We start from the raw sequence: 15,503 nt of genomic DNA on the forward strand, positions 1-15,503 counted from the left end.
GAAAAACATGCATGTGTGCCCTTACTTGAGCTGCTCAAGAGTCTTGTGGTCCAGATTCAAGCGCAGGTTTCCGGTTAGATCCAGCTCCTGAAGTTTTGGAGGTAGACTCTCTGGTAAGGTGATCTCACTCAGCTCATTACAGCTCAGATCCACACACTACATACACAAGCGGAAATATATTAACGGCATACAAGCAGAAAGCCTGTAGCGATGATTGATTAATCATCTGATCATGGTTATTTGATCTATTTGAGATAAATTTCAATCACATTTTGCCAAAGATTACTTTAAAAAAACACTGTGGTAAAGTACATAAAAGATAGTCAAGGGTCTTCCTTCATATAAAATGAAGGTATGTGGGTTTAATCAGACTGCATTATTAATGTATTAGGCAGGCTTACATAGCAATTCACATGAAAAACAAAAAACAATTAAATTGTTAATTGCAATTATTTATATGACAGTTAATTGTCAGGACAAAATTCAGGATCGTGACAGGCCCAATGCAGAGTGAAATCTCACTAGTCCAAAATCCATAACATAATTTACATAACTCCATATTATACATCACAGAGCAAAATGTTGGTGTGCTGCCATATTTTTGCTTCTAGTGTGAACAGTGGGGTTGGAAACAGAGCAACTGAATTATTTTCATGGCATGATTTGTTTCAGTAAACAGTTCTCACACATGCATTGTTAGTGAATTACAACTAGTTTTATCAACTTAAATGTAGTAACTTAGTTTTGTCAACTTAGTAATGTGAAGAAAACTGAAAACAACAACAGCGTGAGTGATCTGACCTTCATCTCCATGAGCTGCATGACCTCAGGGAAGACCTCGATGCAGTTGGAGTGAGCCACCAGTGTGTGCATGCGCCTGCAGTTCAGGATGGTGGTGGGCACTGCCTTCAGCCTGTTCCCACTCAGGTCCACCTCCTCCAGCTCCTCCAGCTTGGCCATTTTACTGCAGAACAGAGAATATTGATTTGATGAAAATATTCATTCAGGAAAGTGCATGTCCCTGTGGACAACTGCTGGCTGGATTAACAGTAAGAGGAAGTGACAAACCAAACAGGAAAGAAGCTGGTATGTACTCACAAAGACAAATTGCTCAACCAAAATATATTAATATGAAACAGTGACTTAAGTTTTACTGAAATTAATCAATCATCAGTGTTTTTGAATAAAAATCACAAAAAATCACAAAAAATCACAAAAATCATTTCAACGTGGGTTTTTTTTTTTTTTGCAAAGCATCTTACTATGTCACATAAATGTGTGTGTTTATTGTCGATTATTTTGTTAATCAAGTACTCTGTCAATAATTTTGTTAAAATGGCCTTTTAAAAATATATAACAGAAAAGACTCAATTGAAGATAATATAACTTTGCATTTTAAAGAATGGAAATTTCAATATCCACACAGATATTGTCTAGAAAAGATCAGCCCATAAAACTAAAGAAGAGGACTCAAACAAATATTAATCATTCACACATAAATGTTTAATTAGCCAAATAAACCTTCGATTAAACCATCAAAATATAAGGGAAATATTTTATATTTTTTAAATATTTTAAATGAGGGGAGAACAAAACACTGAACTTGGTTAAGGTATCTATCTGACAGAAATATTTGGCAAAAAAAAGGCAAATAATTAATGTGTTTGGGAAAAACAGCCAAATTTATTAGCAAAAGATTTACCTCAACAGGGTAATCAGAACCGCGACACAAAGCAGAGATGAACTGTACATTATCCTTCATCATTATACATGAAATATTGGTTCAGCTTGAATATTATTATTTTATTTGTACATTATCTTTTGCTAAGAAAAATAGTCCATTATAACAAAATATATGAAATCAAAGTGAGGGTTTGGACTTTATTTTGAAATCACGATGAACATAAATATAACTGATGGAAACATACTGATGTCTTTACTTCACATAACGGCAGAGAACTTTCATTAATTTCATTAATAACTTTCATTAATTTCAGGTTTGTGTTTAAAACAGGGGGAGAGTTCACTGCAAAGATTCATGAATCACAAAATGCAAAAATGCCAGGATAATGTTGCACATGCTGTAAACTTTATTCTATGAATAAGACTGAATATCATTGAGCTTAATGTGTGTCTGTGGAATTTGTCTCACAAACCCTTGTCCACAACATGCATCACTTTTGGTATTTTGAAGATTACATAAAACTTTTTTTTTTTTTTAAAAACACAAAAAATGATTTCTTAAAACGAACTTAATCAAGCAGATACTGTATGAAGTCATAGATGTGACCTTAGGCTATCAACAGTATGTGTTTGTGTAGCATAAATTAAAAAAAAAAAACATTTCCCCTGGTTTCACAGACAAGGCTTTAGCTAGTCCTAGGCTAAAATGCATGTTTAAGCTGTTTCAACTGAGAGCAACTTGCACTGACATATCTTCAAATGTCAGCGTCACTGTTTTGCCTCAAGATGCACACCAGTAATGTTTTTTCTAGGGTATGTTTATAAAAGCTAACTGAACTAAGGTTCGCCGGTGGTATCCGGTGTCATGGGGATCGCAATTAAAAAATGGAGGCAGAGGATCGGCAGATATTCTCAGCCTGCGTCCAAAGTAAAGTTTAAATCCGCTACAATTAACCTTCAGTATTGTGTGCTTCTGGGCGGACTACGGCTGGCGGTCGCTGTTGGCCTTCTTTTGATTTTGGCGGGCGACGTGGAAAAGAATCCCGGCCCTGTAAAGGCGAGCATACACTGTGCGATATCTGTGCGATTTCAGCAAGGTTACCAACTCACACTGTACGAGTAGATCGCGTGCGATGGAAAGCCAAAACGCACGATTTATGTGCTCACACTGTGCGGTCCGATGGTCGAGACGTGACTTGACTGCTCACACTATGCGTTTGAAATATGCACGATAAACCCACGTACTGGGATGCGCCGATAGACATGTTTCCAGAGATATTGTCAAAAGCATCAGCTATGGATATCAAGAGGATTTAGCATTTCCAATTCATATATTAAATAATAATAATAATAATAATTAGCCTATTATTATTATTATTATTATTATTAGTATTAGTAGTAGTAGTAGTAGTAGTAGTATAGGGTAGGCCTATTTAATATTAAATTGATATTAGCTACAATTCATTTGGCCCGCAATATTTCATAGCGCATCACCGCATAACTGACGCGCTGCGAGGATAATAAAAGATTTGATTAGCTTATAATTACTCCTCACTGAAAATTATTTAAAGACATTTATACAATGAATTAAAGGCATATAATTAAAATTATTAACAGTAGCCTATGTGTTCGCAGACTGCAATAATCAGTCAATGAAAAGCAGCTTCACTTCAAAAACAACCTGTTTAATACGAAATAGGCCTACTTCTCTTCTCATTTTTTCACCCACTACATACAGTTTATGGGCCACAAGAGAAATATTAAGTAAATAAATTAAGATATATAGCCTACCGTTATCAGGTTGAAGTACGATTTATCTTGTTGTCTCTGAGAGAATATGCACCGAAAGCTCGTCGGTTTTACTTTTATATTTTTGTAAAGGCTGGTGAATAATTGACAGGGGGATTGAAACGTCTTCATCGGCATAACTCTTGCGCAAAGTTTGCACATTGCTTGTGTAATATAAAGTAGACATTGACTAGCCTTCCTGGTTTAAAATGGAAAAAATTCCTATATGCGACGTGACATTTTTCTTTATCACCAATTGCCAAATGATGGACAACAGTTCACATTTCCGCATTTAATAAAATTAAGTGAATATTAAATAGCCTACATGAGTAAATAGAAAGTGAAAAGCGAAACATATAAATTAATGACCAAGTAAATTAATACAAGAGGCACCGTGGGTTTATCCATCATGCAACACGAACTGGAGGTAAGCAACATTTTGCTAAATTGCAGCTAGTTTGATAGCTACAGATCTTAAAGATCTCCTTCTTTTCGTTTTCTTTCTTGCTGCATTAAAGATTGGTTTAATTTCTTTTTCGCGCAGGCGCAGTGGGGGGAAAAACACAGAGTTTAGGCAAGTCGGTTCGTAGCTCTGCTTCAACTGTGCGATATCCTCACGAGGGGCGACCAAATTTCTGACATGCCAGAACTTCATCCGACCATGCGATTGCCAGTCGGGAGAGGTTTATCGCCACTCGTTTCCCCGTGTACACTGCACGAACACTGCACGACAAACGACACACGACAAAGCTGAAAATCGGCCCGACTCAAAAAAGAGTCGCACGAGTCAGAATTCGGCTCAAAATCGGACGAAAATCGCACAGTGTATGCCTGCCTTAAGAGGAAAGCGTGGCGTCTCAGACACAATGTTCAGGTCGGAGAGAACAACTCGACAGACGACACTGTTTGGAGTATCGGTTGGCTCAGAATCAAAAGAACCACACACACTTACACAAATTGAATCCCTTCAAAAAGAAGTTATGAATTTAAGAGAGCTTGTTGAAAAGTGTGCTGAGGCAGTCGAGAGACTTGAGCATGAAAACGCTGAACTCCGGGAAAGACATAATCGTATGGAAAATCAGAACAGACGAGATAATCTTGTCTTTTATGGTATCCCAGAGTCGGATCGGGAAACATGGGAGGAGAGTGAGAAAAAAGTAAGGGACCATGTTACCAAACACCTTGATATGGGTAGAGCCAATAACGATGTGGAACTACCGATTGAACGTGCTCATCGAGTTGGGAAGAGATCTATGGGGAGAGAGCGACCAGTGGTGGTCTGTTTCACTAGGTGGAAGACAAGGAAGAGATTTTGCAGAAGGCACGACAAAAAACACGAGAATGGTGTGAACAAAGTAATAGTGAAGATATTGGTTCAGATGGCCGAATTCGGGTGTCGGAGGACTTCAGTACCCGGGTGCGCGAGATTCGGAGAAAGTTGGTTAACTACATGCAAACTCTCCGTCAAAATCAACCTAATACACGGATGTCACTTCGTTTTGACAAACTCTTTGTAGACGGCAGAGTTTTCACTTATGATATCGAGTCTGAAACTGTGGTTGAAATTGGACTAAATGAAGGAACATTTGACACTCGTGTAAGGTAGGATGACGGCCTCGGCCCAGACGAACTCTCTATAATTTCATGGAATGTTCAAGGATTAAAAACGAAAGTTAACAACAGTGAGTTCATGGATACCTTAAGGGGCAAATCTATTATTTGTCTTAGTGAGGTTTGGTTAAAAGATGAGTCTGATTTTTGTCACTTATTAGTTGATTACACATGTTTTTGTCTTGTACAAAAGTGTGGCAAAAGTTGGACGTAATATTGGCGGTATCTGTGTATATGTACATGATTCTATTGTGAAATACTTTACTAGAGTTTGTAATCAAGCAACTGATTGTATATTTTTATATTCTGACAAAGAGAGTGGATTATTTGGTGTTAACATTGTTCTTGCTTTTACATATATTTTTCCTGAGGGTTCCAGTTCATATAGAAATAGAGAAGAGAAAAATGGTATTATTTCTTTAGAAAATGAAATCTCAAATGTGCTGGATCAAGTAGGAGAAGATGTACAATTAATTATTACAGGAGATTTTAATGCTTGAACTGGTAATGAATGTGATTATATTGAGTGTGATGATTCTAAATATATAGCATGTGGTAGACATTACACAAATGATCCTTTTGAATGGTATAGAAAATCGAAAGATAAGGTTGTTAACTCTTTTGGTCGCTGTCTTTTAGACGTGTCGCAGTTTGAGTATTCATTTTGTAAATGGAAGAGTTGGGAAAGATATTGGTGATTTTACATTTGTGTCTGCAGTTGGATGCAGTGTGATTGATTATATCTAGTGAACTCTTTGAATATGTTAGAGATTTTGAGATCTTACATGTAGATATTTCTGATCACTTTCCATTATTATATACTATGAGAGTAAATAGAGATAGCCTGACGTGGTCATACTCAATTCTAGTTCGAATATGAGTCTGATACTGCTCCATTGGGCTTTGATTATGGGGGCGTATTTCAACCGATCCAGGAAAGACCTCAATTGGATAGACCTACAACCAATCAGAGCTACAGAGTAAGTGACGTATGTTGAGCGACGCATAGTTGTCAACAGAACTCTTATTAGCGACCATCGGGGCCAGCTGATAAATCAAACTTTTGCCGAATCCCATAGGAAGGACGGCAAAGACATCTTTCCCATCGACAAATGCCTTGATCGCGGTCCTCTGTTCCTTTTTTAAAATTAATGCGCTGTCGATATCTTCTATAACGGACGCGATGGCGGAATCTACACATCTCAGTTCTTCAACAGCCATCATTGTTGTAAACTAATAGACCTTTCGCAAAGACCCGCCCCCCTTAGTTACTGTTGCTTTGTCCGACAAGCCGTGGCGCTGTCACGCCACACAGAGTGGAAAATACATCGCGGAGCAAAGAGGAAACTGACAACACATCGACAGACGAGACAGAGCAGGTTACTTATGATATTAAACAAAGTCCCAGCTTTCAAACTGTGTAGTTATTACAAAAATTCAAACAATAAAAACCGTTTTGTGGCTCTTTAATGGGTTGTGACCATGACCGTGACAGATTGCTGTAGCGCCTCAGCTCAAGAGGCTCGTGAACCGATCATCTCTTCCTACTAGTCCATTTATAGCATCAAATAAACATGAATGAACATGAGAATGAATGTTGTTTCAAACGCGGAAAGACGTCAATATGCACAATTTTTCAAGTTTAACTCCACCGAGGTTAATCTTCTAACTCCTGACTGCTTTGTCGGACAAAATGGCGGATGCGGCGTTCTGATTGGTTAGATCGCTTGTCAATCAAACTCCCCAAGCGCTCTTTGATGACGTGGCTGATTACGTTTCTGGTGATAATCTGTCAATCATCGCCCTGACAATGTGATTGGTCCGAACAGTTTCTGTTTGGGCATAATTACTCCTCTACGGATCGAGTCCAGACCGAACTCCCCGACCTCAAAATGTTGTGGGCGGGGCTAAATTCGGCTGGCATCCAGGCTAAAATAGAGATGAATCTGGGATTAAAAAGAAGAAAGTTAGTCTTGCTAGACCCTGGATAAGATTTAGATGGGGAACTAATGGTGAAAGGCAATTTTTGCAAAGACTATCTTGTTTATTGAATGGAAACTTTTTTAGCAATTTTTTTTGCTGCCAAGGAAGAAAAAAACTAACGTAACAGCTAAAATTTTGACAAATTGCTTACATGAATCAGGCAGATTTCTGATTAATACATTTACAACTAAAAGTAAACAACCAAGGTGGTGGGATGAAGATTGTTCATTTCAGAAAGCTGTAAAATATGGTGCTTTAAACCAATTTAGAAGATCAGGTAATGTAAACAATTTGAACTGTTATATGTTTGAGAGGCAAAAATTTAAAAAGTTATGCAATTGTAAGAAAAAGCAGTATAATGCAAACATTTTAGGTAATGTGTTACAGAATAACATGAAAACTCAACAGCTGTGGAAGACAATTAAAGGTGATGGAAAGTCTAATATATAGTCTAATAATATTACGGATGACAAGTGGTTAGAATATTTTACAAAATTATTGTCTGATTCCAAATTTAATATAGATGCTGACTTTGAGAATTATGTTACAAATTTGGTGAACACTCATGAAGTTTCCATTTTTAATCAAGTTGAAGTCCTGGATAGCAATATTACCTATGATGAGATCCTCAAATCTATTATGTCATTGAGCAATGGAAAAGCCCCTGGTCCAGATGGCAATATTATTGAGATGCTGAAAGCAGCATCTCATATGTTATGCCCTTTTATGCTTTCTTTATATAATAAAATATTGGACACTGGTGACTTCCCAGAGGCCTGGTGTGAGGCTGTGATTTGCCCGTTATATAAGAGTGGTGATAGAAACAATGTTGAAAATTATAGAGGAATTTCTTTGCTTAATGTACTTGGTAAAATTTTTACAAAGATTTTGAACTGGAAATTAGTATCTTACATAGAGGCAAATAAGATGTTTTATGAAGAACAAGCAGGTTATAGGTCTGGTTATTCCACAATGGATAATATTTTTATTTTACAGTCACTTGTTCAGAAATATATTACGAAGCGAAAAGGAAGGATGTACTGTATATTTATAGATTTTTCCAAAGCCTTTGATAGTATCCAGCATAGTCTCTTGTATTTTACTCTCATTAAGAACGGTATTGGTGGAAAAGTTTTTAGTGTATTGAAATCTATGTATTCTAAACTTAAATCATGTGTGAAAGGAACTGATGGTTTAACAAATTATTTTAGTTGTAACATTGGTGTACGACAGGGTTGTATGGTGAGTCCACTTTTGTTTATTCTTTTCCTAAATGAATATATAACAATGTTAAAGGAAAATTGTAAAGGTAAAGGTATTCAGATTGAAAGTATCACAGAAGTACAGACCTTGTTATATGCTGATGATATGGTTAATGTATCAGATTCAGTTGGAGGGTTACAGAAGGAAGTTGAACAACTGGAAATATATTGTAGCCTTTACGGAATGAGAGTGAATCTGAGTAAAACAAAAGTTATGGTATTCAGAAGAGGGGGCTTTTTAAATAAGGATGAAAAATGGTATTTTGCTGGTCAACAGATCGAAGTGGTAAATTGTTACAAATATTTGGGTATGTGGTTTACACCCAGATTGTCATGGTGGAAAGCCCGACAACACTTAGCAAGTCAAGGTAAGAAGGCAATGCTTTCTTTACTAAAGTTTGTTTGTAAGTATAAAATTGGATGTAACCAAGCCTTTTATTTGTTTGACCACATGGTAGCACCCATATTATATTATGGAGCTGAGATATGGGGCTTTGGAACAGTAGAGTGTATTGAAAATGTTCAGTTATCCTTCTGTAAAAAACTCCTTAATATCAGTACAAATGTGAGCAATGTAGCTGTCTTGGGAGATCTGGGTAGATTTGTATTGTCCATTACTTATATGAAAAGATGCATCATGTATTGGATAAAATTAGTGTCTATGTCAAATCATTGTTATCCAAGAAAATGTTATAATATGCTCTTTCATTTGGATGAAGTAGGTAGAAAAACATGGGTCTCCTGCATTAGAGTTTTGTTGTATTTTTATGGTTTTTCTAGTGCAGGGTTTATGCAGGTTTCAGTAAGTCAAATTTAAGACCTTTTTAAGACATTTTAAGACCATAAAGATTGAAATTTAAGACCTACACGACGCATTACCAAAAAATATTCAAATCAAAGAAATTCTGAAAAAATCATTTTATTTCAATGAATTCAGTCATTGAAAAAGCATTAATTTAATTTACAGATAAAGCAATCACATTAGTAACCTTCCACACACATCAATGTGCCAAATGCCCAAAACCTTAGGCCCAAAATGAAAATAGGCTAAAACAAACTTGCCCTCAAATAGAATAGATTTCATCTCATATTTATTTACATTACAAAACAGCATATTAATAGCCTAATAAAGATTGAACAGGCTACTCCAACCCATGTAACAACCAATGTAGCGCACACACACACACACACACACACACACACACACACACACTCACACCAGATAATCCATTTTACATAGATAGATACTTACCTCGGGATAATTAGAGTATCTATCTAACATGGATTATCTGATATATGTATGTGTGTGTGTGTGTGTGTGTGTGTGTGTGTGTCCCGCACTGTCCCATGAACTGTGAGCCCAGGTACCTCGACTTAACAATTCCATTGTTCCAGAACAATGGTCCTGGTGGTCTGATTTTGGCTTTCATTGAACGTTACGACATACGGCCCGGTAAGAGTACGAATCAATTCCCTCTTTATAAACTCCCCCAATCCAAATCTCGCCATAAGCGATCTTGTTGGGCCCGCAAGAGAACGGCTTCGCGATTACTGAATCAGGGAACATCACTTGGAAGAGATCGCTAATCTCACTGTTGCTATTAAATGAGTAACGTTAGTGTTTGTTTAGTCACCGTGTGTAGTATACAAATCACCTCGGCTTTTGATGTGTCAGTCGCTCCAAAAGTACCCCGAAGGTTGTTCGACGGAGCTGTGATGATATTGCGCTGGAGACCGGAGGAACCAGGCATTGAGGAGGACGACGGCAGTGGTGAGGCTAATTGGCCGAGTCCGCTGAAGGGATTTTGCGGCTAGCTTGTGTTTCTCCGCTCTGGCGTGTGACTCCAGCGCCTTTACACCGCTTCACACCCAGACTCTCTAACTGATTTTTTTTTTGTTTTTGCAAAGTTTGCAGTGAGCCTCGTACCTGGAGCTGGGTACCGCTTGTAACCAACAGCAGAAATCGCTGTGATCTAGCCATGTCTCGTTGAAAGTACACTTTCCCATTTTCCACACGTAGCCGAACTTTAACAAACTCTGAGGAGACGCAGACGTATTTCGCGGGCAGGTATTGCATTTATCACGGGATTTGTAGTTGTATCACCGCGTATACCAACACCAATATACACCAGAAAGAACTACGACTCGCTACTTTTTTGCTACTTTGTAATAACTTTCAGCAGGTAGCGTTTCTGGAAATGGGTAAAAAAATTTAAGACCTGACTAAATGAAATTTAAGACCTCGGATGAAAATCTGGCCGTTTTTAAGACTTTTTAAGGCCTTAAATTTAAAGTTCAGAATTTTAGACTTTTTAAGACTTTTTAAGACCCCGCGGAAACCCTGTAGTGTTTGGGAGGCTCAAAGTGTAGGTGATATAAGTACACTTACATCTATTTTGAATCAACGATTGAGAGAAAAAGCACATGATGCATGGTACACATCGATTTTAGAAAATAAGAAATTGAGTATATATGCACAATGCAAGTCTTTGATAATACAAGAGAGCTACATTGCATCTGTGTATAATACACAGCTGGTACGATCATTGTTATTGTTTAGATGCTCAGGTCATCATTTGGCTATATAACTGGTAGATGGAGTAACATACCTGTGGCAGAGAGAATTTGCAATTACTGTAAGTTAACTTTAAATTCTTCAGTGATAGAAGATGAGAAACATTTCCTGTATGATTGTTCTTTGTATGTGGAATTGCGTAAGAAATATTTAGGTGATCTTACTTTTGTTGGTGATGTTTGTACTGATGTGTCACATGTATGTAATTCTGAGTATGCATGGAGATTGGCACTGTATATATATTATGGAATGAAGAAAAGAGCATCTGTTATACTTTTGTGATTTTGTGGAACTATGGGCCGAGAGGCCAAGTATTCCTGAAATAAACTTGATTGATTGATTGAACTAAGGCCTAATCATAGCTTAGTCTAAGCCCTGTCTGTGAAACTGGACCTTGAGGTTTAAAGTTGTCACCTGGCTGGGAAGGTCTGCAGGTGATTGTAGGCCATGTGCAGGATCCTCAGGTGTGTGTGTCCCGTCAGCTGAGGCACACACTTGTCCGTCAGGTGGTTGTTGGTCAGGTAAAGCTCCTGTAAGATACTGCTGCTCTCTTCTGACAAACTGGATGCTGGGAGATTCTCCAGCTTGTTGGCTGACGCATTTAGACACCGTAAACTGAAGACAAATCACATGTTATTGACAGTGAGCTGACACAGAGTCTTAATCAAATGCAATATGCTCAAATGCTAACATTCAACTTCTGAGAGCACACAGTAACTCATTATGTCATCACATTGCCTATCAACCTGCATAGTTATTAGAGTTTTCAGCTGTGTTTTTTTTTTTTTTTTTTTTACTGCTTTAGGAGGCATTTACACAACACATTTTTCAACTAAAAACAGAAAAAAACTTTTTACGGTTTTGGCCATTCATATACATGGCAACAGCTTTTTGGGGGCCTGAAAACGGATTTGCGTATGTGTTAAAAAAAAAAAAAAAAAAAAAAAAAAATACAGTTATTGTCTCTGTGTAAACTACAAAAATGCAAATTTGTGGTGACGTCATGTACATGTGTATTACGTGTTCAGATCATAGGCATGTGTGACTACTTGACAACCAAAATAACAATAGCGGACTACAGGACTGTGTTTGCTCAAGATACTGGGTTTATTAATGCTTCTCCAGCAAAGTTAAGATTTACTGCACCACTATTAGGACCAGTGGAGATGCATTATTTACAACTACTGGCCTTTAGAACATCATTGTCGTGTAACCCTTAGTTTGCAGTGCACACTGTGTCTAAATCAAACTAGATCCCCCATTCATACAAGATTACGAAAAGATTATAATCCATACACTACAGTTAAAAAGTTTGGGTGTTTAAGTTTTTTATTTATTTATTTATTTAGAAATGAATGCTTTTATTCAGAAAGGATCCTTTAAATTTATGAAAAGTGACAGTAAATACATTTATTATAGTAAAAAGATTTATATTTTAAATAAACGCTGTTCTTTTTGAACTTTCTATTAATCAAAGAATCCTGAAAAAAGTGTCACGATTTTCACAAAAATATTAAGCAAGCACAACAGTTCTCAACACTGATAATAATCAGAAATGTTTGTTGAGCAGCAAATCAGCATATTAGAATGATTTCTGAAGGATCAAACTGTCGCTAGTCTAATAACGTCTAATAAAGGCTGGTCTTCTAGCTTTAGAGGTGTCTTGGACACTTTTCATCTGGTCAGGGCAGCTTAAACCAGCGAAGACCAGCAAACGAGCTTAGGCTGGTTGAATCATTTATCTTTTTCTGCAGGGCACATACAAACATTGAGTAAAATAATCAATGTTTAACTAGATCACCCTTGTTTTTGATATTTTTGGCACTGAATGGACTCTAAATATATTTGCAATATAAACTTGTTGCACTGCATTCTGGGATTGTTTTCAGGAGCATGTTTACGATGTGGCAGAACACTAGTGTTTGGAAGAGAGCTCTGTCTGATGTGCCACTGCTCTTCCGTGTTTGTGTTTTACCTCTCTGATTTCAGGAAGAGATTACAGGGAAGCTCGACGAGATGATTGTGCTGCACATCCAGCACCTCCACAACAGGACGCTCCACGCGCTCCGGCAAACGCTTCAGCTGGTTATGACTGGCCAAGATCTTCCTCAAACTACCACTGCACAGCAACCTGATGGTGGAGATTACAGTGAGGTCAGAGTGGCAGTGCAGCTGCTCACATCAAGCACACACAGATGAAAACTTAGACACACTCAACTTTTTTCGTCTTGGCATTTCTCCTCTTTTCTGGCTTCCTTCATAATGTAGTTGACTAACTCTAATAAACCTTTCTTTGTACAAATATTGTTTGCTCTTTGACAAATTGCTCTTTTGTAAGTCGCTTTGGGTAAAAGAATCTGCTGAATGCATAGATGTGATTAGCTCAAGTGACTCAAGTCCTTTATAGAGGTGTTTTCCTGCACTGCAAAAACACAATTCAGTAGGAAACACTGGCTTACACTGCATGCTTGTATTCTTATAGGTAAATGTTCATGAGGATGAAATCACATGGCTATTTCTGTTTTGCATAAACAGCTCTTAAATTCCCCCTTGCAGTCAATAATTTTATCCGTTAAAAAACTCATCTTTGATAATCACAATGACAGAGAAGAGTCTGCTGACAAAAAATGAACGTGACAGAGCTTGTAATAAAATGAGATCCAACATTGGCTTGGCCTTTTTGAGATGTTGTAAAAGAGACGTGGAGATTGCGTTTTTATAAGTCAGGTGAGTAAGGTATTGTATTCAAGAGATAATATGCCAAATGTAGCTCTCTAACAGAGTTCATTGTAAAATATTATCTATTGTGAAGCATCATTTCATTAAGGATTGTTGTAGGGATGTGCTGGAATTTAGGGTGCTTTCACACTTGCCCCCACTGGACTGTGTTCAGATTATATTATTTGGCTCCGAACCACAGTGCGTTTACATCATCAAAGCAGCAGCTGTTTACCCTGTCGCTTAGTAACAACAGCACAGGAGAAGGTGGCAAAATGCATAGCGCTGCTCACTTCACTTTTATATTTTTGTTTTTGAACCATAGGTTTTGTTTCCAAAACTTCAGTACGTAATGGCACTAGCGTCTATCGGCCGTGAATGTACTGCAAATGCTCTAAAAATCGCTTAAAGCGGCAGAAATTAGATATACAGCTCTCTGCTTGCAGTACACCAGTCACACTCATTAGGAAACACACACATAAACACACATTTTTATCAAATCATACGTCATTAATAGCGGTTAACTTCCATGATTTAGTACGATTGCGTTCATATCAGCAGCGAACCGTATTGGAGTTCACATGAACCCTACCCTAGACCACCCTTTTTAAACGGACTCGGGTACGGTTCATGGGAAGACAGCGTTCACATCATCCAAACGAACCAAACTCTGACGTCAATCAAACCCGGGTGCGCATCAAAAGTGCAAGTATGAAAGCACCCTTATTTTCAAGGAAGTACCATGTCTATTAATGGGTAAAGCTACAGTAATGTTTTCAGCTGATCAGCTGGAGTTCCTTTCCATCAACGCGACAAAAGCAGAAAGAACCAATTATAATCAGTGACGCTAGATGCGATGTGGCACAACAGTAAACTGCCCTTTCTATTTCTGAAGTACTGGAACAGATTTGCAATGGTTTTGTCGCGTCCAGTGTAGATAGTATCAAGCTGTCACGTCTGGTGTAGACACAGTGTTAGAAGTAGGTTTTACTGTATAATAGTAATAAATTTCAATCTATTTCTTCAAGTTAAACTGAACTTTTATTTTGGTGGGTTGTAGTGAAGATCTTTGAGTTTCTGTGTGTATCTGACAATAGTTTTCTCAAATGAAATGGTGAAATTCTGGTGAAGTGACTCTCAGAGCAGCTCTAGAAATGAAGTTCATGTGTTCATGTAGTGAGATGGCAGATGCTGAAAACACCACAAGCGTCACGCTCACGTTTACTTGATTATGTAGTAGATGAAACTGAGACATGTACTTCATATATCAATAGCAGTCTTTAATATTGTCACTTCCGTATTATACAGTAAATTTTATGTTTATGGTTGAATTCCACGATCCTCTCAGCATTTTCTGCTGTGCGAAAATCATAGGGCCCTACATTTTGATTACAAATATGCAGACTTTAAATGACATGATTCTTTTCCTTAATTGTTAAATTGTCATTAATTACTGGCATCAATGTTGGTGTTTGCACAATGCCAGTCTGTTGCTATGATGATGACGACTGTCAATCATCAGGAGTCCAGGAGTGACTGAAATTTGGCTGTACACACAATCCACACAAACCACAGCAGTTTCACTCAGACACTCACCACGGAGGAAGTTCAGCAATGTTGTTGTGACTGACGTCTAGAACCTCCAGTTTCTTGCTGTCACTCAACCAATCAGGCAGAGACTTCATACAGTTCCTGTGAGAAAGCAAACACACACAGCTGATGACGCACATGATAAAACTTCATGTCATGATATGGGTTTGAGTGATTTCACATCAGATAATGACAAAGATGCAAGTGAGAGCAATCAAACTAACCTAGAGATGTCCATGTATGTGAGGTTGGAGGCCACAGGACTCATGTCTAACTCTTGCAGCTCTGTGAAA

General features: G+C 37.7%; 1 protein-coding gene across 2 annotated transcripts in view; it reads right to left on the reverse strand.

Moving 5' to 3' along the window:
- phlpp1 (PH domain and leucine rich repeat protein phosphatase 1) overlaps nt 1-15,503 on the reverse strand; it is a 61,508-nt gene that overhangs the window by 15,434 nt on the left and 30,571 nt on the right. For both annotated transcript variants that reach the window (XM_048163125.1, XM_048163124.1), the window contains exons 8-13: nt 15,435-15,495; nt 15,217-15,312; nt 12,878-13,033; nt 11,317-11,517; nt 802-964; nt 26-156 (exon numbers count right to left, since the gene is read on the reverse strand). In XM_048163125.1, the coding sequence (XP_048019082.1) occupies nt 26-156; nt 802-964; nt 11,317-11,517; nt 12,878-13,033; nt 15,217-15,312; nt 15,435-15,495 (808 nt within the window). The remainder of the gene's footprint in view (nt 1-25; nt 157-801; nt 965-11,316; nt 11,518-12,877; nt 13,034-15,216; nt 15,313-15,434; nt 15,496-15,503) is intronic.

This window comes from Megalobrama amblycephala, linkage group LG17 (assembly GCF_018812025.1).
Source record: "Megalobrama amblycephala isolate DHTTF-2021 linkage group LG17, ASM1881202v1, whole genome shotgun sequence".
Taxonomy (NCBI): Eukaryota; Metazoa; Chordata; class Actinopteri; order Cypriniformes; family Xenocyprididae; genus Megalobrama; species Megalobrama amblycephala.